Raw genomic sequence first — 25,537 nt, 5'->3', positions numbered from 1 at the left:
GATAACCAGAGGGCATGAGGGCCAGACTACCAACCAATGGCAACAAACGAAGTCATGATGCCTAAAAGACTGCCTGGGAAGGGCACTGTGGACAGTAAAGCACTCTGCATACACTGGTTAAGTGCACCTCAGACACAGAGACATCCTTTAGGTCCGTCCACCTGAGGACAAATCCTCTGGCCGCTGGGACTAGGAACGCGTTCACAGACATAGCGGAAGCAGCCGGGCGGCTGAGGCGTCCTGCTGCTCCCCTAGCAACGGTCGTGACGGAAGTGGCTGAAGCAGCCGCGCCCGGTGCGCCTGCGCGGAGGCGCCGCGTGCTGACGTGGATCTGGGTCCAGCAGCCCACCCGGGCGCGCGGTGGAGTGCCGGGGTGCGGCTGGGCTAGTGGAGCCGTGGCCCAGCCGGGATGGCGACGCCGATCGCTCCGCGCCGGGGAGCCGGCGCTACCGGCCGGGGCTGGTTGGTGCTGCTGCCGCCCCTGCTGCTGGCGGTACTGCTGCTGCGGCCCGCGGCGGCCCTGGTGGAAGGGCTCTACTGCGGCACGCGGGACTGCTACGAGGTGCTGGGGGTGAGCCGCACGGCGGGCAAGGCGGAGATCGCGCGGGCCTACCGCCAGCTGGCTCGGCGCTACCACCCCGACCGCTATCGGCCAGAGCCCGGCGACGAGGGCCCCGGACGGACGCCGCAGAGCGCTGAGGAGGCCTTCCTGCTGGTGGCCACCGCCTACGAGACTCTTAAGGTAAGCCTGCGGGCGCGGATGGGCTGCGAGGACCTGCTGGCGAAGCGAACGGCGTGGCCCCTTCGACCCCTGGCCCGTGGAGCGAGCCTCCCTGTGACTCCGGCGCCGGGCGCGACCACCGCCACCACCCTTAGGATGCTCGCGCTTCCCCACGTGAGAGAGCGCATACGGCCCACTGACAAAGGTGGGAACCCCCTCGGTCTTGGAGGGCAGCCAGTCCCCTCCTTTCTGTTACAGTCTTTTTTATGCAAAGCTTTGGGCTTCTTACGGTTTAGTGAAAATGTTTTAATAATGTGCAGCTCACTCTTGGAAAGCAGGGTGATTATTATTACCAAGATCTGTGATAGAACACAGGAAAGGGCTCCAGTGACAGTGAGATCGCCCGAATTTGAGTCGACAGAAACTTGGTTTCTGGGGATGGTATTAATTGTGACATTTAGCTTGGGTTTAAGGATGTAGAAAAATACTAAGAAGAACACCGGATGTTTGACTCCGGCTCTGAACACCCCTGTATGACCTTGGATAGTGACTTAATAGGTCAGAGTACCTGTTTCTTCATAGGCACAATTAAGGCCATGATGCCTGCTTCACGGTTGTTATGAGGTTAAATGATGAATGAGAAACCCCCTATACAGGACCTGCAAATAGGTGCTTAATGACTTGCGTTTCAAGACTGATAATTTCTAGTAGGAAATATTTTGTGAGTATATGTGTAGTCATTTGCCAAAGGTTTTATTGAGTCTTGTGGGGATGGGGAGATTTAGCCTGATCCTGTTTTCTTTTACTGCTGGGAAAAGCAAACCATAAGAAATCACTAAGTACAAAACATATTTGGTGGAAGTGTTACTGCTTCAAGGGCCCCATAATGCTAATGCAACAGCAGTTGCAGTTGTAGGGTACTTTTTTCTAGCTTTTTTTTTCTTTTTGAGGCAGAGTTTTCCATGTTGCTGTATCGTCTGCTTTTAGTGACTACTTTGAGTGGGTATGCTATAATTTAACCATGGATTATTTTTCCAGGTTAGATTTCCAGAGCTGAAAATACTGAGTCAAGGAGTTAATGGCTTACTTTCCAGAGCAGTTTGGATAATATGGAGTCATAAAATTCACTAAATTCTCACCAGCATTGGTGAGATTGTAATTTTTATTGGCAGTTAACTGAGGAATGGGGGTTTTGGGAAAGTGCTGAGGCCAGAGGGCTCGGTTGCCTATTATTTGGGATAGAGAGTGATTGAGCAAAGACTTCAGAAAGATGGGAAAGAACTTCATTCGAGGCAGCCCAGCATGTGAAGCTCCAGTCTGCTTTTCTGCCGTGAGAAAAGATAGTGGTCCAGACGGGCATCCAGAAGGCCTGCCACTGGTCCTCCAAAGCCCTCGTGGCACAAGAGGGAGCACTGGGCAGGTGGAGAACTTCCAGAAGAGAGGCAGCAGAAACAGTGGCGACTGTTCCCTTCTGCTGGGGTTGGAGATGGGGAGATTTGGTATGAAAATGGTGAGCATGATAGTAAGAACTTTGAAAAAAAAGTGCCAAGAAATAGAGACTATAGAAAATCTGGCTGGGAGGAATCCCAGGACTCTAAATATTCTTGCCATTTTCTCGAAGAGACAAATTCAGAGGCTGAACTGGCTGTAATGGTTGCCTCTGAATGCTGCTACGAGTTTAGCACTGATTTGTCAGCTAATAAAAAGCTCAATAAAATAATGTGTCCACTCAAGAACAAGGAACTTTGAGGCAGTTAAAAACTAGTATGTCTGGAGAAAGTAACACTTACTCTTGATTGGGACAGGTCTGCGGTAGCTGCAAATGCCTCCAAACAGGAAACTAGAATTGTAGTTGCACTGATGGAGGGTGGGAGAGAGTGTTCTATAGCTTCCCCAACCCCACTCATTATTACTGCAGGAGAACGGAAATTATCTGTGAGAGAAAAGGGGTGTCTGGGCTTGGTTTGGACCCATGGAAATCAGACTTAGTTGGGCTCTATGAAAACTCCCATGTTAAATTTATAGAGATAGATAGGGGTTCCACTTCCAAGTGGAACACCTTCAGAAACTTTTTAAAAAACTTCATTGAAGATGCTCTCTCCTGGAGTAAGGAAGAGGACTTTGACTTGCCATGTGTGGAAGAAGTTATTAAAGACAAACAGGGTGGTCTGATTTTATTGCTGTCATAATGGAGAATTGTGAGAAGGTTGCCGGAAGATATCATTTCTGGGTAATGCAGAGATCTGATAAACTGGGGTCATCCCCTTGAGGCAACAGGGATGCAACCACTGTTTTGCTTGGATTATATCCACAGACTGGAAAGAGGGCCTGTGAGGGATAAGAGGTCCACCTGGCCTTTACTATGAGCAGGTCAGATAGAATAGTGGGAGAAGCTGATAAGTTCCAGTGGCTCTGGAATGAAGACGAGCTGCAGAAGCCTACCTGAAATTCCATATATCATCTCATGGGGGCAGCAACTGCAGACCTGGGACCGCATTTCATTTCTATTTGCTCTTTTTGTTATACACTATATATTTCTCCATAAAGAATAGCAATAAACCCTGTGAGAGCTGAAAAGGAGGGAGGGCCTTGGGAAGACTGTGTCCTCCTTCACAGCCATGTTCAGTTATTGCTGGCATATGAAGGGAAAAGTTGATTCTATATTTGCTTTGTAGAATGCCCAGGTAGATTCCATCTCTGGAACAGTGTATCTAACAGAAATTGTTTCTTTTGTGAAATCTGAAATAAATTAGTTGTAAATTCATTGGAGCCAGGAGGAGCCTTTTTTCTCTCCCCATAATTTTTTGATAACCTTCTTAATTTCTTATTCTTGGTCTGTTCAAGTCTCTTAGCATTTTTAACATGTATGATATAAAAAGCTATATTATATCCTCATTATAATCTTACAATGGTGTTCCATCAAAACTTATAACAACCAAGCATCTCTGAATAACCAAAATGAGAATTATATTTGTGTAAGATATAGTGGATTTATGACTCTGAAGTTGTCTTGGTTAAATAAATGCCTCTTTGAGAGAGAGTTTTTTTAGATGGAAATTGTTAAAAAATAAGGATACTGACATGATTTAAATGCAGTTGGTCAGACAAGGAGATATTATCACAGTTGGTCATTGTTTTCATAGCAACAGAGATTCTACCTGTGAATAGAGAGATTGAGAAAAACCAGAAAAAGAAGGACGGGTAATAATGGAAGGCAAAGGGACCTGTCAGATGCTTTTACCAAGTCATGCTTAGTTCATGTTCTCAAATAACTTAAACCTCTAGATCTCAGCAGGACTTGAAACCATTATGATTTCACACACTGCTTTATATTTGTTTCATAATATGAGTTAAGCCGGTGAAATAACTACTTAGTGTATTTGACTACTGGGGATTCAGGGACACATGGACTTTGGAAGTTAAGTAAACAGACTCTCACTCGCTGTGTCAACATTGGATCTTTTTATGTGGATATAGCACTTATCACACTGCACTGTAAATCCTGAGTAGCCCTTCTCCCCTCTCCACTAAACTTCATTTTTGCATGTATATCCATGGCACCTAGCACAGTGTCTGGCACATAGATAATGAATGCTTGTAAAATAAAAACTCCTATCTGGAGATAGATTCAGATAGGATGGAAATCAAAAGTGGATTTCTGGCGTTTTGACATTGTTATGTGAAGCCTACTTTGGCATTTTACCCCCAATTAATTGTAGTCTTGAAGAGTGGTATAGATAAAGTAGATTGGATGGGTATGAATGAAAAATTCCTGCATGAGAGAAAAATTATACTTCTGTTTTTAAGGAGAAATAATTTTCTCAGGGTTTTAGAGAACATTAATTATTTTTGATATAGATACAAACTGGATGAATTAGATAAAATGAGAAGGATGGCATAGAAATAAGCAGATGAGGGAACAGGTGGTAAGGACGCACTTAGAAAAACTGCAATTGGTAGAAAATGGTAGAGTTTGACAGCATTTTGCAAGATCGTGAGAGAAGAACATAGAAAAGGTCTTGGAGGTATTACTGGCGTGCAGGTTATCTGATAAATTGAAGGGATGTGTAGAGAGAGCCTTGTGCTCCTCCAGCCTTGTCTTGGCAGGAAAGTCACAGGAACACGTCAGTTTCTTTTTGCCAGTCTGGTTGATGTGGCAGGGCTTTAGCACTTAAGAATGATTTGACAAAAAGGGGCTTATGAACTTCCTGCCCTGTTATGGTTAATGTTTATTGTTCTCCCTTTGTATATTCACTTAACCCTTTCTCTCACTGGTACTGACATAGGTGCTGGGGGAGGAGACCATAACAATGAAAAAGGCACAGTTCCTGCCTTTAAGCTTTTAATATAAGAAGGATACAGATACTTATTGTTTGGTTATTGTTTATCGAAGTTATATAATAAAAACGTGTAGCTTATATTGCAGCACTGAGAGAACACAATTGTTTCTTCTCAGGGGATTGGAGAAGAATGCACTCTTTGATCTGCATCTAGAACAGTCCCCAAGGTTGACTGTGGAGGGACATTTCTGGTAGAGAAAAGTCTTGATCCACGAAAACATGGAGTCATGAGTGTGCAAGGCTGGTTCCAGGAATGAGATGTAGGATCACTTCTATTATGCTTTTCCCAGGGACTCTCCGTTCTGGAGGAAAAAAATTAACTGCACTTATTGGTATTACTATTTTTCTTTTCCAGCATCGATCCAGATTTTAATCAGTCGTTCATAATAATTGGGTATTCATAAAACTAATAGAAATGATGTAAATTTCTATCACAGTTGTGAGGCTGATACACAGCCAAGTTAAGTCAGCTTGATGGCAGATAATTTTCATTTCACGTGCCGACTGTAATTGGTCTCGACTCCATGTAACACTTGTAAATTTGGGGGCCTTGTCTGGGTTTAGTGGAAAAGATGACATGTTAAACTGTTCTCCCATGGGCCCAGAAGAAGGGTGTAGTACCTTATGTGCCACATTTGCTATTTCTGCTGTGAACCCATAAGTGTTTTTCATTTTTTACTCATCCCTTAAAATTTCACCTGTTCTTCCCTACTTATGGCCAAGGTTGATCATACACCAGATGTGTTTAAATCTAGTGCTGTGACTACCTGACACATGATGGTATCAACAACCCATCAGAGCTTTTTTGAGTAACACAAAAACTACGGAGTTGATATAATTCTAGCCAGAAACTAAGCACGTGACGTTTTAATTTTGCTTGTGCAAATTTATCATGGGTAAACAGAATATACTGAGATAGTCACAGCACAAAGACCCTTACTGTATTTTTAGAGACTGTAGGGGACCTACTGTTTCTAGGTTAGAAGCCTGTCAGGTGCATGGTAGGGAGAATGTTTCAGGAGACTGGAAATAGTTTGGGATCGACCCTTTAAGCTGTGTTCAGGCATGTGAACCTGATGTATTGAAGAGTTACCAGAGGTTTTAAAGTGCATAAGTAACACAATCTGATGTTTGTTTCAGAAAGAAAGTTCTGGGAACAACATGGAAGATGGGTTGGGGGAAGGCAGGAAGGTATTCTTGGCTGAACTCATTTTATTTCCGTCTTAGTCTTCTGGAATCTCATCATTCCTCTTTGGTAACTTAAGAATCTCTTATTTGGTTCATTTCTTATTCCTTAATTTTGCTTCTTTTAAAGCTACAGTCACATTTTTCTTCTTTCCTCATTGTTGGCTATCCTTACTTCTTCGTCCCCCTTTCATTTAAACTGTCATAGACTGACATGTGCATCAGCACACGTTCTGGAGCTGTTCTTCCTAAGATGAATAGTGATGCTCTAAGCATCAGATCAGAGGGCTGCTCTTCCTTTTGGAACTATTTGTGGCATTTGATGTTGACCACGAGTTCTTTAAGCTGTTCTCCCTTGACTCCCTTCATGTAATTCTCTCCCCTTTCTCCAAGCTTTCTAGCCATTTCTTTTAGTCTGTATTTTTTTTCTCTGCCTTCACCGTAAACATTGCATTTCCTTAGAGTCCTGTCCTTTGGGTACTCTTCTTTTTATTTTCTAAGCTCGTCCTGATGAAACTCAACTACATCCTTGACAACCCTGAAATCCGTGTATTCTCTAGGTTCATATTTTTCAATTGTCTCTCATTTGTAGCACAGGTACCCAAAATTGCACATAAAACTAATCCTGTTTTCTTTGTTAAAGCATAAATTTTAAAAGAGGTTGACTCTTGTACAAATACAAAATAAACACGTGTCAAAGATTTTATTTAACTCATTAATTAATGAGGGAACCAGTAAGATATTAAAACTGGTTCAAAAGAGAAAAAGTGCCACACAGTTTACAGTCAAGACAAGGAGTGCTGAAATGCCTGTAATACTGGTCAATATGACAAGGCAGTTACCAGTTGCCTTAATTCCACTGGTCACAATTTGTCTTTTTGTGAATAAGAATTATTTGCATTACTTCCAGTTTTCCACAAGTTACTTCTTTCTCTACAAAGTTAAAATAGACTTTTCAAAGACAAATAAAGGCACACCCCTCCTACAGGAAAAGATAATCCTTGGAGGCTCCAGACACTGAAAAGCTATCCAGTAATTTTCTTTCCTCCCCATTTCAAAATCTTCCACAATTTTCCCCTGCATCTTCTCCACACTTGCTGTCCTCTTCCTTTATTCTTAGAATAACATGGTTCACACAGTGACTATAATTAGAAACATCAGTATCATGCTTAACATGATTGATTCCTGTACCCCTTTAATCACTAAGTCCTATTTGTTCTACTTCTTAGTCTCTAAAATCTGTTTCTCCCTCATTCCTTTCTTTACAATACTATCAGAGTTATCGTCCAAAAATATATACTTCTACTCAATGCTATTTATTTTTCTCATACTTGAAAACATGTTATGTTTGAATAGCACAGACAGTAACACCCTAACACTTTAGCATGGCATATAAGATCCCCTGTGGTTCTTATCCAAACCTGTCTTCCTGGCCACATTTACTACTCCTTTCTTCCCTAAACTTCCCCAGTGCTTAAGCTTCACTGAATCTGTTCTCTACACTGATGCTTCTGTACCTTAACACTTGCTGTTCCCCTTGCCTGGAACAAATTTTACCACATCTTACTTGCTTTTCAGGATCTAGCACTCATTTCACGTCTTCTGTGAATCCCATTACCAGTGGTCTCAGGCACAGTTAGTCCTTAGTACATTGAATTGTGCTCTTCTTGCTTGCTAGATTCTTCTAGTAGATGGGAGAGTTATTGAGGCCAGGTCCTTAATTTATTTGTTTTTTTATCCTCCTTTGTGCTCAGCACATGGCTTAAGGCCCTGCATAACTATTTTCTGAACTGAAAATAACTAAGGCTTTTTAAAGCTCAGGTAACCAAGTAGATGGCGATACCGTTAACTGAGACACAGGAGCAGATTTGGGTTTTGAGCATGTTGAATTTGAGATATTTATGTTACATTTAGGAAATGTTCAGGAGGTATCTGAAAATAGTAGGAGCAGGGAAAACAGATCTGAGTGTCACTCGTATATGATATATAGGTGATACTGCAAATGATGGAAGTTGCTATAACCACATGTAGACTGAGAAGAGAAGACGTAGAAGATAGTTGCACGAGTGGCTGGTGGGTAGGGAACAGGAAAAGAAATGAAAACTCAGAGCAGTTAACTTTCTTCCTCTTTAGTAGGGTGTAATGTCCTGGAAAAAAATTTAGGGGAACAGATGTTATTTTTTTAAAGGATCATTTGTATGTGTATTTCTCTTAAAAACAGGATTACTATATATATTTAAGAATGAACAAACGATTACTATATTTTCATATATTATTGATTCTTGGCCTTTGCCATCCTAAATGGTTTCTATTATTTGTATAATCGAAGATTTTTAATGTGAACCTGGCTGCAATATCTAATTATTGCAATTTATGTTTATTGAAACCAAACAATTCATTATTTCTTTCAAGGACAAGAACATAATATATTTTTGCCTCTGGGGAGGGGGGAATGATCATTTTCATAAGAGAAGGAAGGGTTCAGTGCTTTCTTTGCTTGTGGGTTTCCTCTTGTTCACTTTTGATCTAGATATTGGTGGTTATGTTCCAGTCCTCCTGCATATGCCCAAGAGGATTGGGAGTGGAGTGGACACCAGCAGAAGCACCATTTTTTCCTGTAGAGATTAGAAACAAGGAGCTTATTGCCCTGCTTGTCAAGGCTCAGGACAGAGAGGAGGAAGAAACAAGTATAAAGGTTTTGGTTTTGGAAAGAAGTTGGAATCTCCTGACCCTGGGACCTTAAGATCCACAAAATTGCTGAAAGAAAAAGTACTACCTTATTGAAAGGTAAGATATTACACTGTTTTAAGGTTTAAGCTATTTTAGCCACATTAGCGTATCTTCATAAGCTATGAAATCAAGGAGTCATTTCTGCCAAGCCCAAGTTTTTGTGGCCTAATCACCCATCTCGCCTTCCTTGTGAGATGGAGACCTGTGTGGCTGGAGAGATGTCTAGAGTAAGGGAGAGCCTTTACAAAATTTCATTCAGTTTTGAAATGATATTTATTGAATGCCAGGCACTGTGCTAGGCCTTGGATATACAGAGATTAAGGAATCACCCTACCTGCCGTCTAGAAGTTCTCATTCAAGGAAAAGAAAAAAACTGATGATTACAATGTGATAAGTGCTATAATAAATAGGTAATAAGTGTAATAAGAGTGGTCTAAATCTGTCTGCTAATGTTTATGTTCTAAAGGATTAATAGGAGCGCGTGAGGTTGGAAGAAAGGCACGGGCATTTGAGTTAAAGTGAATTATCTGTTCAGTCATAGATATAAAAGAGCATGCTGTACTTGAAGAACACACCAAATTCCAGAAATTGCTATCTGAATGTTTGCTATGGGCAAAAGAAGGGAGAGTGATAAGATGTTTCTTAAGTAGGTAAGTTTGGGTCAGTTATGGAGGCCTTGTTGCATGACAAGGAAAATTGAACTTGCCTTACTAGACACTGGGAAGCATTGGACAGAACAAACAAAAAAACTGTGAGGCTACTTCAGTCCCAAGATGGGTAGGAAAAAAATATATATATGGTATTAAAAATAAAAATATGTAAGAATGTACGTGAAACTCTCTAATTGGGTCCCAGTCTGTCTTTTCTTTTTTGCTAATATTCCTGGTATCCTGTGTTCATATTAGGTTGATTCTAAACTTAGTAGGCTACTGAAGAGTAGGACTTTGACTTAGATTGTTGAGAATCCCTAACTCTTCAATTTGTGCCAACCTTGAACAACCTTGTAAAGTGTATTATGCATGCCTCAGCCTAAAATCCATTTTCTTCATTCTGGAGAGAAAGCTTTAAACACATTAAAGAAAGAAGACTGTGGCTGAATAAACGCTGTAACAAGGAGATCGCAGACCTTCTTGTCTCTAATCATGACCAAAACAGGGCCATGAAATTATGGTGGCCCCAAGGAAAAGAAAACCATTCTAAGAGAAGTCAGACTTGACCCTGAAACCTTTTACAGGGATGAGGTAGTTTGAGGACTCATTATAGAGGGCCCTGAATAGACCCTACAGGCTCTGGTTACAGTAGAGAGGCTAGACATAAGGTATAAATTTTGGAGTTGCTGGTACTGGAGCATTAGCTGACCATCCTGTTAAATGAAGCTCTGTCACAAATCTAGGGACCAGTGAGAAGATGGTGACTCTGGGGGAAGATATGGGTGAAAAGCTTGAAGAAGGATATCTGCATTCTGTGGACTGTGACCTTCACTAAGATAAGAGAACAAACGAGAGAACAGCCACTAGACGCATGACGTTCACAGAGCAGATTTCAGTGACACTCACAGATCTTGCTGTATACTTCAACCAGGAGGAGTACAGACAGTCAGAATGGGCAATGGACTGTGCAGAGATAGTGATGCTGGAGGACTGTAGGAATCTCATCTCAGGGGGGCAGTTAGTTTCAAAACTACTTGTAATCTAGTTGGAGCAAGGAGAAGAATCGTGTTTGAAGAAATACATTTCAAAAAGCATCTGCCAAGATTTGGAGGCTGAGTATAAAAGGCAGCGAATTCAGGCCAGAAGCAGAGCATATCTATAAAATTAGCCAAAAGGGCAAAAAAATGGAGGGAGAATGGAAAAATTCTCAAAGGATGTCTTGAAGTACTCAGAATGAAATACATCAAGGGACATAGGCTTTAGTCTTCAGAGCTATCTGTATGACCTGTAACGTTTTACCCTCTTTCAGTTAGAAACTCTAGAATATGATGATGGCTTATAGGAGGAATGGACTGACAGTTGAGCGTGTGGCACGCAGCTTGCGGGATCTCAGTTCCCCTACCAGGGATTGAACCCAGGCCACGGCAGTGAAAGGCTGGAATCCTAACCAGTAGGCCACCAGGGAACTCCCGAGAAAATCTTTTCTAATGGAAGAGAACATACAAGGAGTGAATTTGAAAATAATACCAGCCTGAGCTCAGCTTTCCTTATATAATAGATGATTCGCATATTGGCCCTCCATACAGTGCCATGGAATAGACTTTAAATATATTTACATCTAAGTATACTAGATACTACTTCATCTAGCTTCAAATTCTAGTCAGAGGTAAAAAATATTTTGAATGTAATGAGCGTAAGAACTGTTACTGAGGGCTTCCCTGGTGGCGCAGTGGTTAAGAATCCGCCTGCCAATGCAGGGGACACGGGTTCGAGCCCTGGTCCGGGAATATCCCACATGCCGCGGAGCAACTAAGCCTGTGCGCCACAACTACTGAGCCTGTGAGCCACAACTACCGAAGCCCGCATGCCACAACTACCGAAGCCCGCGCACCGAGAGCCCATGCTCTGCAACAAGAGAAGCTACCGCGATGAGAAGCCTGCGCACTGCAACGAAGAGTAGCCCCCGCTCGCCATAACTAGAGAAAGCCCGCTCACCATAACTAGAGAAAGCCTGCGCGCAGCAACAAAGACCCAACGGAGCCAAACATAAAATTAAAATAAATTAAAAATAAATAAATTTATTTTTTAAAAAAAAGAACTGTTACTGAGAATGTGCTCATTCAAATTCAGAATTCTTAATAGAAAATATATAATGATATTAATGGGTACAGGAAAGATTTATCATTAGCAAACTTCTTATTTTAAATCTAAGAAACAGCATATTGGAGGACTCGGGAGGAGGCCCTGAACAGACCCCAGTGCCTCTGTGGTGACAAAGCACTAAGTGCAGATTTTGAAATGTTGAGCTAATAATCTGCAACTTTATGTATGTTGAATAATTAATTTATCAAAGAAAGAAATCATCTAGGTTAAAGAAAGATTTTTTTTCATAATGGTTTATGTTGTATTCACTTATACAGAGTAAAGAATTTGCTGTAGTTTTAGTCTTTAACACTTTTTTGGAAACAAGACAAGCTGAAAAATAGGTTTCCTGTGGGCTTAAAAAAAAAAAAGCAAATCATAACCTAGTTTGGTAGCTTTTCAACCTATGTAGCTCAGTAAAAGATTGGCGTTTATACCTTTTAGAAACTGGTTAAAATTAGAGAAGGTTTTAAGAAATGCTTTATTTGTGACCATTTGAGCAGCATTTCAGAATGCTATAATTTTTTCAACATGTTTGCATGACTAAGAAAGAGCGATATATTACCTTATTTATGAACTGGGCTGTGAAAATGTGTTATAATAGTGAATACTACATATTTTTAACCTGTTTTTGTATACTGTATGTCATCTGATATACAAAATAACCCTGTAAAATTAGTAGGGCAGCTATTAATATCTCTAAGTTACAAGTGAAGAAGAGTGAGGCTCAGAGAGGCTAAAATTTTTGCCTGATATCACAAAGCTAGACTTTGACCATTATACTGCATCGATGTCTTAATGTTTCCTTGGGATGAGCATAATTCAATTTTGAGGGCATAGACTGGTTTTGTCTACTTTTTTGTTGTTTTAATCATTGCTTTCAAAAGAAAACCTTCTATACAAGGTTGGGAAATGATTGTGAATATATACAACAGAGATAAACATTCCTTTTTTTTCTATCAACAGTTACTGAGAGTAGGTGTCAACATGCTCTTAAATTATAAGAACACGGCGACCTCCTTATTAGCACCACAGCACTGGCTAAAAAGGCATGGTTCATTGCTACTGAAGTGTTTTTATTTTTTCCAGGAGGACTAATACTCCTCAAGAATTTGAGGAAATTTTTTTATTATGCTTTATACCTAGTATTAAAGTTCTGGAAACAAATTTGTGTGTCCCTTTGAGGAATTATGGGAAATTTTTTGATTTTAACAGTTTGTTCTTTTATTCAGATTGATTACATAATTACAAAATTCTAGATTTGACTTTAACAGATTATTAACTAAGACCATTTTATGAGCTGTCCTATGAAACTGGATATCTTGTTATTTTACAGGATGAAGAAACTCGAAAAGATTATGATTACATGCTGGATCACCCAGAAGAGTACTACAGCCATTACTACCACTACTACAGCAGGCGCTTAGCCCCTAAAGTGGACGTGAGAGTTGTGATCTTGGTCAGTGTGTGTGCTATTTCAGTGTTTCAGGTGTGTATTGATGGATGTGTGTATCTACGTGCATGTGCAGGAGTGCACATTGGCTAGTGCTAGTCGTTAAAACTGAACTAGAAGTACCTTTTTGTAGAATTTTACTTCCAGGTGAGATTAATTTTTTATATTAGAAAAATATTTATTTAACCAATAGATAACATTGGAATCTTTGTTGGCAGGCAATCTAAGAAATCATGAATGTCATTATATAACTGTCAAAACCAAACAAACAAAAAAGTCAGATCTTTTTCTCTTTTACCCCCTCGAGAGTATTTTCCATATAACAGCCAGAGTGAATGCCAACTAGACCATATCATTTACCCCTTGAACAACATGGGTTGGAACTGCAGTGGTCCACTTACACACGGATTCTTTTCACTAACTGCAGTGCCGACCCGCAGCAGTGCACCTTCTGAGGTTGGCTGAATCGGAGGATAGGGAGGAGCCGTGCATACGGACGGCCAACCATATGCTGCACTCAGACTCTGCACAGGGTGGTGCCCCCCCCCCCCGTATTGTTCGAGGACCAAACTACCTTCATAGGACTTTTCAATGATTTCCCATTAAACTTGGGGAAAATTCCAAACTCCTTAATATGGCCTAACAAGTCCTGGCACCTACCCGCCAAATGCCAGGAGTGTAGAGCTTGCAATCATTGTAACAAACAAAAATGTCTCACACATTTCCACATGATGGCAAAGGGCACTCCTGCTCAGTATGAGAGCCACTGAAATAGACTAAAAGTGCTACAGTAACTTTTTATGTTGTTTTAAAATATCACAGAAATACAAGTTTAGCCTGAAATGAGTTTTCCCTACTATTATTCCTCAACTAACCACACCTATCATATCCTCCTTTAGAGGAAAAAAGAAAGCCAAGTGACTAGAATGAAGCAATTTGCTAGTTTCAGAATTACTTCTCCAGTTTAATTCCCAGAAATGAAATTCAATCGATATGACAAAAGAATTCCTATTGAAAACTAAAGCTGTATATATATACTTTTTTTTTTTTTTTTTTCCGTACACGGGCCTCTCACCGCTGTGGCCTCTCCTGCTGCCGGAGCACAGGCTCCGGACGCGCAGGCTCAGCGGCCATGGCTCACGGGCCCAGCCGCTCCGCGGCATGTGGGATTCCACCCGGACCGGGGCACGAACCCGTGCTCCCCGCATCGGCAGCGGACTCTCAACCACTGCGCCACCAGGGAAGCCCTAAAGCTGTATATTTTAAACGTATCAGCTTTTGTAGTGTTGCCTTTTCAACAGGGAGAGGAAGGGCAACTTTACTTTTCTGTTTTAGATAATGTAATACCCTAATCACTTTTTTTTTTGGCTATTCCTAATAGATTGCTACTATAATATTTCAAGATATTATTGGTACAACTGCTGTATTTATTCAGTAAAATAGCTGAAATGTGTGGAGTTACTATATGAGGAGTAGGACTTTTTCTGATAATAAAACCCTTTGTGGTTGAATATATTTATGAAGTGACTTAATGTCTTCCTGTCCAAATAAGTAAAGAGTTCAAACATATTTGAATCTTTCAGTTCAGAATGTGACGAGCGTTACTGTGGTATGTGCAGATGGTTTAGAGTTGCCCGAGTATATACCCAGGGATTATTTGAAAGAAACTCCTCACCAGCTAGTTTTACCATTCGATTCTTCCTCCAGTAAGTAGACTGCAATCTTAAAAAAAAATAGAAGAAGAGGGATTTCTTAATTGTGATCTAGGGAAGAGTCAAATGGTAAAGATGTGAAGTCAACAGGTGTGATGTGATTCCAGCGATCCATCCTCTGATCCTGGGTGTCTCCTGTAGAGAATCGGTGGCTTTTTGGCTCAGCTCAGGGCTTATCTGACTTATCAGGCCTGGAGATCCCGTGTCCACATGGGCATTATTCAACTGTATCTTCAACTTAGAGAGTAAGATTTTTGAGGTCCCTGTTTTTAATCAGAATAGGTTTTGGCGGCCCGGGGCGGGGGGGTTGTGTTCACCAAGGTGAATTTTGTAATAAAAATGACCCCGTTTTCTTTGTTAAATATTCTAGTTTTTCAGCTGGTGGAACAGCTACAACAAGGCAATCAGCTACCTGGCCACGGTGCCCAAGTACCGTATCCAAGCCATGGAGATTGCCAAGCAGCAGGGATTGCTGAGAAAAGCCAAAGAGAAGGGCAGAAACAAAAAGTCCAAAGACGAAATTCGCGACGAGGAGGAGAACATCATAAAGAACATTATAAAAAGTAAAATAGATATAAAGGGAGGCTATCAGAAACCCCAGTTCCGTGACCTTCTCCTGTTTCAAATTCTCTTAGCTCCCTTTCACCTGTGCTCATATATAGTCTGGTATTGCCGGTGGATCTATAATTTTAACATCAAAGGCAAAGAATATGGGGAAGAAGAAAGACTATATATCATACGTAAATCTATGAAGATGTCAAAGTCTCAGTTTGATAGTCTAGAAGATCATCAGAAAGAAACTTTTCTTAAACGGGAGCTTTGGATAAAGGAGAATTATGAGGTGAGTAATTACTGTAACCTTCCTTACCAACTTAAAACTAGGTATGTGACAAGGGATCACAGAAGTGTGCTCAAATTTCTGAAATTGAAGAGTTAAATATAGAAAGATCTTACTTTTGTTGACTGTATGACTATATTTAGTAGTGGAACAGTGGGTTTTTAACCTATAATTTGTCTTTTTAAAAGATGAACTTCAGGGCTTCCCTGGTGGCACAGTGGTTGAGAGTCCGACTGCCGATGCAGGGGGCACGGGTTCGTGCCCCGGTCCCGGAAGATCCCACATGCCGCGGAGCGGCTGGGCCCGTGAGCCATGGCCGCTGGGCCTGCGCGTCCGGAGCCTGTGCTCCGCAACGGGAGAGGCCATGGTAGTGAGAGGCCCGCGTACCACCAAAAAAAAAAAGATGAACTTCAAATACTTTAATTTACTAACGCTAAAAATTTAAAGTATGGTCTAATTTGTTGTGTTAAACTGTACTATGAATTGCCAGAATGATTTGGCAAGTAGATATATTCAGCCTACTTACAAAGAACATAAAAATGGAAGGTAACATGGTAGCTCCTAAATTATTTGATAAGTTTTCACTTTTAAGTAGTTGAAGCTGCCCACTATACAGTAAACTCTCTGTCATAGAGTGCTATCCTGGGCTGAATTATCATGGTATTACATGAGGTTATCTTAGTTGTTACTTCCTGAAATTTGGAAGTAAAATAATTTCTTTCTGAAATTAGATATGGCTGTGAAATTGGTTATGAAAACTTGTCCATTTAGCTTCAACTGATATACATGAAAGGTTATAGAAATGAAAGATGTTCTTTGTTCTTAACCTCTGTGGTTTATTTAACCTTCTTTGGGAACTTTAAAAATATTTTGAAAAACCAATAATTATCATTGAAGATAAAATTCGTTGTAAGTTCAATTTGGAGACAAATGTATTTATAAGGTCACTTTGTTCCTTGGTTAGGATCAACAAAACTGAAAGTCATCTGTTAAATTTACAGAGTACCATGTTAGAAAAATAAAGTGTTGACTCTTTAATATTGGACATTAGTCGTAGAGAGGAAATGTTTAAACCCTTTAAACTCAGCTTATATATGATTTCAAGGAGGAAAAGAATGTATTTCCAGGTTACAGAAATCAGTGAAAAAAATTACTAGTTCTTGCACAAGTTATTCTTTTTTATTTAACATTGAACATTAAAGTGCTTAATTGCTTAGTAATCTTAGGTGCATGGTCTTCAGAAGACAAACCAATACATTCATTGGAAACTTTTCCCTAAAGTTATATTTGAAAAATATAAACATGCCATAAAGCTAATGACAAATGTTTCTCTTTGGATTGTCAAGTTAGTTTATGTTATTTATACTTACAGGTCTACAAACAGGAACAAGAAGAGGAACTAAAGAAAAGATTAGCAAATGATCCTAGATGGAAGAGATATAGGAGGTGGATGAAGAATGAAGGGCCTGGACGGTTAATGTTTGTGGATGACTGAAGATTGCTGGAATGCTACTATGCCAAACCTTAATTGTGATACTATTTTCATAACTGAATTATTTTAGAAATGTACTGACTGTTCCTCAGCAGTAACTAAAACTCCTCAAGTATTTGATTAAACAGTATAATGTAGAAATTTAAACTTTCCCTTCAAACTTTATACATAAGACATTTATGATTGTTCAATTTTTATAATCAATTTGTGGATTTTGTTAAAAGATTTGACATGAAGATTTATTAGTTGCCATTTAAAAATTTTATATGTTTGGTTAAAAAATCTGACATGAAAATTTATTAGATACCATTTAAAAATTTTACGTGTTAAGTGTTTATTCTTCCAAAGTGTTTCCTTATTTTGTTATAGTGCTACATTTTTCTGCTTTCGTGGCCTCTATTAGTTTCACAAAACATAAAAATTATAACAGCGTTTAATTACATTTTTGAGTGTCTTTCTAGACACAGACTTCTTCAGCAAAACTATTCAACCATCATGTCATCTTTACGACAGTCATTGTAGGTTTGACTTATGTTCAAAATATCTCTCTAGGAGAGTCTTCTGCTGGACTGTCTTTATAATATCTCCCCCCAGTCATAATATTCTTACTAAGATCAGAAACTCTCCAGGAGAGTGAATCTACCTTCATGTCCTTGTAGGATGAGCTTGATTACAGTCATTATAGGACTATAACTGTATTCTCAAACACTTCTCCAGAAAGAACCTTGTAAGAAGGTCTTTTGTACCACAGTATTGTTTTACCCCCCTTCAATTAAAAAAAAAAAGAGCAGAAATAGTGTCATGAAAAGTTCATATATTATGAAGTCCTTGAGTGGTGAAAAATACATTTTATGTGAGCATATTTACATGCATATAAACCAGAAAGAAGGGGTGCATGGCTGTGTGCTGTTCTATCAAACAATGACATGTAAATGTTTTATACGTGTGAAAGTGAAAGTAATTCACACATAATTTGACTGAATCAAGTATGATACTGCAGCAAAGTATCGAAACACATTCATGGTAGTGAATCAATACTCCTGTTAAAAGACATATCCCAGTCCATCATATTAATAAAACGGTTGCAATATATCACAAGTTTGTTGGTATGACATTTTAAGTCAAAGATTAACATATTGCTTTTGCATTATATAACTGTAAAAGACATAGCATAAAAGTGTAGCATAGTAGCTATGCAGAGTCTGTTTCTATTCAAAGTAAACTAGTCCTTTCAAGAGCTCAGCCCAAATATGTGACACATACAGAGATGCAGGAGGGAAGAGTTCCATCCGTGCTAATATAGCAAAAGGCCTGAGGTGGGTTATTTAGCCTGTGAGTGAAGGCCTCAATTCCTCATTAGAAAATTAGGGGAGGAGTTTGACCAGATTATCACTAAGGCCTTTTGCAGCTCTAAAATTCTGAAATTATATAATATTTATATTTTTGTAAACTTCAGATGAAAGTGTTTTATGCAGTCATTATTATTTGGGAGGGTGGAGAAATTACAGTGCTAAATTGTAGGAAGCTGTGCTTCAAACCCCAAATGCCCAACTCTAAACCATAGGTAAATGCCTTTGAAAAGTGCTGTGGTTGCAGTCAGTAACCCCTGTCCCAGTGGAGATGTTACCACACCCGTGCCACACAACAGCATCATCACTTAAGGTTCGACGTGGGTACCATATGTTATGCAGACCAGAAAGAAATGGAGGCTCTTGCCCTTCTGTTAAAATTTCAAATAAATGTATGAGTAACTGTATTTCAAAAAAACCTAGTGATAAGGAAAAATAGGAGGACTGACTACGTTAGCGTTCATAAAGGTTGGCTGATAAAAACTATGTATCTTTGGATATTATTTTGCATATATGCTAGATTGCTGTATTTCTTTCTGTCTTTATATAGAAGTCTTATTTCTGGAATTGTTCCTGGCAGCCTGCTCACTTGGTAAAAGTTTGGTTGGTCTTTTGGAATCATGGTCCCTGTATGGGTGAGATGCACGGACTCTCCTTAACGGAAGGACTATGATTCTTTTCTCCCCTTCCCTCAACAAAATGGCTTTATGCTTCAAAACCCTGGAGGAAAGGAAGGGCAATTAGTTGTGTCACAAGTGTTCACATATGTTGGGTATCTTTACTATCTGCATACTCTGCCAGTCCCCCACCAGAGAACCAAAAGCTTCTCCATTTCAGAAACACTTGGAGAAGAATCCTGGGTAGGGGATCCCAGAACCCTACTATAGTTAGAAAATTTCTCTTGTGCTTCATTTTAGGGCTATCACCATTTCCTCCTTGCTTGGAATTCAGGGGTTTATAGAGCATAGCTGCTTATTGCTTTCTATTATCACTTCCTATAATTGAGGTCTGTGCTAAAATTACCCTTTAGGGTTACTTACATTGATGTCAGATATCCTCACAGCAGTTTCTAAAACTGACCCTTCCCTCACTGGTCTTATTTCTTTATGAATTCTCCAAGTTCTACAAATCCTGGGTTGCAGTTTCATAACACATCTATCAAGTAGGGGCCATGAGTAGAATTTTAAACACTACAAGTGGTATACAGAAATTTAAAATGTTACATGAAAAAATAATTCAGTTTATAGAATTAACTATTTTAGTACTACTGAATTTATGTTTAGAAAAACAGTAGTTTTATTTACTTTGAGATTTTTTTGGACTGAAATGGCAGGAAACTTTTAACACCCACCCATTGGAAATATTTCCTTGAGTAGAAGCCAACTGCTAAGCTAACATGCAGCTAGTATTATGGACCAGTGTGCCAGCCCCATGCTGAAAGTTCTGTGGAAATTAAAGAGAAATAGCTTTTAGTAGACATTAGTATGAACAGGTCTAGCTACTTAAAGACTTTAAATCAGAGATGGTCTCTGTTGAGTTATAATTGTGCAGTTGAGGCAGATAAATGTTGGTATTGACACAAAATAGCTGTGTACGGATGAATTTCTTTTTCTTTTTTAGCTGCAGCATGCGGACTTCTTAGTTGTGACATGTGAACTCTTAGTTGCAGCATGCATGTGGGATCTAGTTCCCCAGCCAGGAATCGAACCCAGACCCCCTGCATTGGGGGCATGGAGTCTTATCCACTGGACCACCAGGGAAGGCCCCGGATGAGTTATAATTAATTTTATTTACCAAGTGTGATACTCTTCACATTTAAATATGGGCTAAAGCCAAATCTAGCCCCTGATAACTAAATAAAATTTGCTAAACAAATTTAACCTTTCTGGTTTCCTCATCTGTGAAATGAGGGGATCTTTTTATTTTTTATTTTTTTTTATTTATTTATTTTGCGGTACGCGGGCCTCTCACTGTTGTGGCCTCTCCTGTTGCGGAGCACAGGCTCCGGACACGCAGGCTCAGCGGCCATGGCTCACAGGCCCAGCCGCTCTGCGGCATGTGGGATCTTCCTGGACCGGGGCACGAACCTGTGTCCCCTGCATTGGCAGACGGACTCCCAACCACTGCGCCACCAGGGAAGCCCTAGGGGATCTTTTTAGATAATTAGGACTTAAAAATCTATAAGCCTGTGAATTTACATAGGTTTAGGGTCTGAAGGAGATTAGATTGCCTGCAACTGAGAAATGTTATGAGTATTTAAGTAAAAAGCCTATATGACTTGTCATAAACTTTAATCAGTTTCTTAACGGATTCAGAGTATCCTTGACAATTATGTATGGAGTGGATCACATAGTCTTACAGCAGTGACGTATGGGATTTCCTACAGACTCCTCCCCAGTTTCATTAGTGGATGAAGAAACTTCCTCCCATTTGACAGTGTCTCCTTTTATAACCTCAAGAAGAGGGAGTAGGATGCAGGGGAATGGCTCAGGCTTTGCAGCCGGATAGACCAAAGTTTGGTTCCTGGCTCTGCAACGAATAGTTTGACTTTGGGCAGGTTAACCTCTGAACCTCATTTCTTGTCTCTAATAGTTAGTGGGGATACTAACTACTTCACAGGATTATCATGAGAATTAAATAAGATGGGGTAAAATGGCTAGCATATATTAATGCTTCAGAGGGAATAGGAAAGAGTCTTGTTTGTTAAAATCCATGGTAATGGAGTGTTTAGTGATGATTACAAACCCGTTGTTTCTTTATTATTTAAATAGGTATTTGAACCCCTTACTTTGTGCAGAGTACTGTGCTAGAGTGAAAAAGTGATGCTCCTTAGGATTGGAATTGTGTGTCTTAAAGGCAGCCGCCTGCCCCTTGTGGTACCCTGGGGTACAAGGTGAAGCAGCTGAGATGACAACTCGGGAAAGAAAGAACTTTCAGAGCGAATAGAATAATCTGCTACTCACTAGTTCAAGGCCTACATTTACAGAAGGGACACTTCCAGTGAGATACAGAGGCATGCCTGGAATGGCTGCTCAAAAGAACGTCAAGTAGCCCTAAGTCACACTGCCTCTCAAAGTCTCAAGCAGCCTGTAAAAATCTCTCCAGAGAAGCTGAATCGACACACCTGTTGGTGAATCTTTCACTCCTGAGTCATTAAGTTCTAAAAATAATGCAATGGGTAGAAGGAAGTGAAATGATTTTTTTTTGGTACATTATACTGTGTCACATTAAATATAGTTGTTAATGTGTTTCCCTGTTTCTTTTTTAGAAAACTGAAGGTAGCAGAAACACCTTCCCATTTTATCATTATTTTTATGGAGAAGAGTGATTTAAAGCTGCTTTTCTGGAAAAATAACCTACTGTTAGTAAAAGGGTGACAAAATACATGTCAGGAGTGAAGAATTATAGATTACAACAGGGAAACAAATGAAATGTTTGTCTTTACAAGGACACTGACATTTCTCAAAAGTACTGAGACTCTTAGAAACAGTGGAAATTTATAAGTTTTTATCTTAACCAAGAAATAAATGGGTAACAAATTCTCTAAAATAATATACTGGTGACCTGTGCATTTTAGCTGGGGTGAGGAGGAAAGGATACTCTGTCCCCATGCCTCACCTTTCAGAGCTCTGGAAATAACTGCATCTGTGGGGACAGACTCTAGGCCTCCAGGTGAGCAGTGACTTCTGTTGAAAGCTAAAATGGAACTTCTTTTCCTCCCACTTTGTGTGATACTAGGCAAGTCACTTTTCTTAGTGGGCCTTAGTTTCCTCGTCTCTAAAATTGGGAATGGACTACCTTATCTGAAGGTCTCTTTCCACCCTGAAGTTCCACGATGCAAAAATAATGGATGAGAAGACATTTTGGTGACGTATAAAGCAAAGCACAGATGTTCAGCCCTCCGTTAACAAGTGGCACCTAGCCTGCCTGTCCATGGATCACTGCAGGAGGCTGCATGCTAAAACCTGGCTGTTTCTTTCAAAGCCAGACCACTTCTCTCCAAGAAAAGCACCATCAATCATACAGCAGCAAGCAGGGTGGTGGGTGTGATCGGGCACGAAGGAGGGAGATGGGCACACTCCTAGACCTTTTCTGCTACCTCATGGCTGACACACAAGTATCACCTTGGGTGTTTCCTCACCGTGGGCAACCCCTAAGCCCCCTTTTCTAACTAGAGATCATTTCATTTCTTCAGCTACCATTAGGTTGTGCAGATGTCTCCCACATCAACATCTGCCACTAAACATTTTCAGCAGCCTAGAGGCACGAAGCAGTACAGTTGAAGACTTACTTTCTCCTAAGCCAAACTCATCCTTATTCCTCGCTCCTACCTTCAAACCTAGTCCTGTTTCCTAATTTCTGTTACAGGCATCAGATCTCACCTATTCTCTGCTTCAGAAGCCTCTGCCCACTTTCCTTTGCATTTCATAACTACAATGAAGCCCTACTGATTTAGTCTCTTGAATTTGTTCTCCATCCCACCTTCACAGTCCTCTCTAGGGCCTCGATCCAGCCACTCCACCAAAAAGACAAAACTACTATTGAAGTCATCTTGTCTCCCCAGCTTCAGTTCATTTTCTATCCTCATCCCAGATTAATATTCCTAAAATGTCTTACCACGTGGCTACCCCGCTGTTTGCCGCAAACTCCTGTTTCTTATGAGGTTTTCTGTGACTTTTCTGTTACTCACTAGAGCCTTCTTTTATTCATTAACGAATTCATTCCACGTGTGCATGGCCTCCTGTTCTCCCTGCTTTCCCCCTTCCTTTCTGCCATCTGCAGGACACATGCTTCCAAGGTCTAGGTCTCACCATCTAAGATGAGCTTTTCCTAATCCTTCCAGTCTATATCTTTGCTCTGAGTTCTTTGCCTCATCTTTCTGACACACAACTTTTCTATTCTGTCACCAATTTAGTCACGTTTCTAACGTGTACTTTCATGTTTTGACAAGAATATACGTTCTTTGTGGTGAGGGAGCCCACGGGAGAGGGCTTTAAAATTTGCTAATCTGCTCTTGTCATGAGATAAGAAAAACTCTTTAACACCTCAAAGATTGAACACATAGCTCACAAAAGGAATAGAAGAAATGTGCAGCCTCAACAGTTAAGACATCTAAAAGACTTAAGACACCATTTTTCATCTATTAGGTTTTTAGGGATAAAGAACCACAATACAGAACTGTGAGGGTGCAGAGAAACAGGCAGCCTTCTGGTGGAAATAGCAATTGCTACCACCTTCTGGAGGATAAAGAAGGGAAAAGTTTTAAAAACTGTTTTATATTCTTTGATCCACCAATTCCACTTTTAGGAGTGCATCATAAAGAAATAAAAAACATACACAAAGCTGTATGTTTAAGGTGGCCACCACAGTGTTAACTAATAGGGCAATAGGTAAATAAATTATGACCCAGTTGTACAAGGGAATATCATGCAGTCATTAAAAATAGTAGCTGAAGAGCAGATCTTTTCTTTGACTCCCCCGGCCCCCTTCTAGTATCAGCATCCTGGTTTTCCTTTAGGGAACTGATCTTCCCCTTTCAGTCCATATGGTTTGGGTGGGTGTCTTAGTTTGGGTTCCCCAGAGAAACAGACTCTGAGATGGAGATTTTCATGCAGAAAGTCTGTTGCGGAGTGTGAAGATCAACACCTGTAGGGCAGTCCAGGAACTGGGGATTAGGCAAAGGGAGGCACCGAACTGTGAGGCAGCTGCCATAAAGGCCTCAGATGACCCCAGGGGGAGCTCTGAGCTGCCATCATCCTTCACTGTTGTGCCAGCTTGAGGCAAGGGGGTTGGGGTGTAGATCTTATGCATCCCACACATCCGTCATTGGATGAGAGATGACCCTGGGAGGGGTGGCTCTCGGGCTAAGGGCAGTTTCCAGAGGGACTCAGCTGAGAGGCATCAGCTGCTGCTACTCCCGGCAGGTGGGGCAATGAATGCCTTGGTCCTAAATGGGAAGTTGGGTGGCACACCACAGGGCCCACTAGAGGTGGGGCTGACCCCAGCCCACATCCTGCTCTCGGCCAGGGGCAGCTAATCTGGGCATTCCAACACCACACAAACCCTTGCCTTCAAATCGACTGGTTCAGGGGTGGACACATGACTCAATAAGGTCAGTGAGGTCCATTATGGGGATTTTTGCTGCAGCAATTAGAAAGACAGAAAAGAGGTGCTACTGCTCCTGGGTTTCCTAGGCCGGGGCAATAAAAGCATGAAACTTTCCTTTGCAGCACTGGAGGGAATCTATTTACCATTGAAAAAAACAAGGCCAACACTCAGAAAAGGCAGAGCCAAGAGATGGAGAAATGAGAGCCCTACAGCTATTATTTGGGCAATTAAACCCATTACTTTAAAGTCCTTGGGCTTTTCAGTTACACAAGCCAGTGTATTACCTTTTTGCATTACTCAATTTAAGTGGGTTCTAACAAATACAATGGCGCACAAGAATAATCAGGAAGTATTCATAATACATTAAGCGAAAAACAAAATTAACAAAAACCACACATTTGGGTCTTCCCAGGTGGCTCAGCGGTTAAGAATCCGCCTGCCAATGCAGGGGACACGGGTTCGAGCCTTGCTCCAGGAAGATCCCACCTGCCGCGGAGCAACTAAGCCTGTGTGCCACAACTACTGAGCCTGTGCTCTAGAACCGGTGAGCCGCAACTACTGAGCCCACATGCCACAACTACTGAAGCCCACACGCCTAGAGCCTGTGCTCCGCAACAAAGGCAAGCCACAGCAATGAGAAGCCCGCGCACCGCAATGAAGAGTAGCAATCACTCTTTGCAACTAGAGAAAGCCCTCGTGCGGCAACGAAGACCCAACGCAGCCAAAAATAAACAATAAAATAAAATAAATTAATTAAAAAAACCCAAAAACCACGTTTTACATACAGTAATGATGCCAGTTTTGTGAAAACAAACTA

General features: G+C 40.7%; 1 protein-coding gene across 3 annotated transcripts; it reads left to right on the top strand.

Annotated features, from left to right (window-relative positions):
* The first annotated feature begins 306 nt into the window (after window positions 1-306).
* Window positions 307-20,407, top strand: DNAJC25 (DnaJ heat shock protein family (Hsp40) member C25). 3 transcript variants are annotated; one of them, XM_060154636.1, is made up of 5 exons: window positions 307-742; window positions 13,105-13,227; window positions 15,304-15,774; window positions 15,960-16,138; window positions 17,144-20,407. In XM_060154636.1, the coding sequence occupies exons 1-5, from the start codon at window positions 410-412 to the stop codon at window positions 17,172-17,174; spliced, it is 1,137 nt and encodes a 378-aa protein (XP_060010619.1). In that variant the 5' UTR covers window positions 307-409; the 3' UTR covers window positions 17,175-20,407. The 3 variants fall into 3 exon arrangements, with proteins under 3 accessions (XP_060010619.1, XP_060010617.1, XP_060010620.1); XM_060154634.1 differs by having other exon boundaries at window positions 13,105-13,257; window positions 17,144-19,205; XM_060154637.1 differs by lacking the exon at window positions 15,960-16,138 and having other exon boundaries at window positions 309-742; window positions 13,105-13,257; window positions 17,144-17,604.
* The last annotated feature ends 5,130 nt before the right edge of the window (window positions 20,408-25,537 follow it).

Source organism: Lagenorhynchus albirostris, chromosome 7 (assembly GCF_949774975.1).
Source record: "Lagenorhynchus albirostris chromosome 7, mLagAlb1.1, whole genome shotgun sequence".
NCBI classification, from domain to species: Eukaryota; Metazoa; Chordata; class Mammalia; order Artiodactyla; family Delphinidae; genus Lagenorhynchus; species Lagenorhynchus albirostris.
The sequence above is the reverse complement of the archived record's forward strand: the minus strand, read 5'-3'. Positions and strand labels throughout refer to the sequence as shown.

Coding starts and splice junctions, on each gene's coding strand:
- DNAJC25 (XM_060154634.1), top strand. CDS start 410: ATGGCGACGCCGATCGCTCCGCGCCGGGGAGCCGGCGCTACCGGCCGG. Junction 15,775..15,959: donor GGATAAAGGAGAATTATGAG/GTGAGTAATTAC, acceptor TCTTTTTAAAAG/ATGAACTTCAGGGCTTCCCT. Junction 16,139..17,143: donor CCGCAACGGGAGAGGCCATG/GTAGTGAGAGGC, acceptor TTATACTTACAG/GTCTACAAACAGGAACAAGA.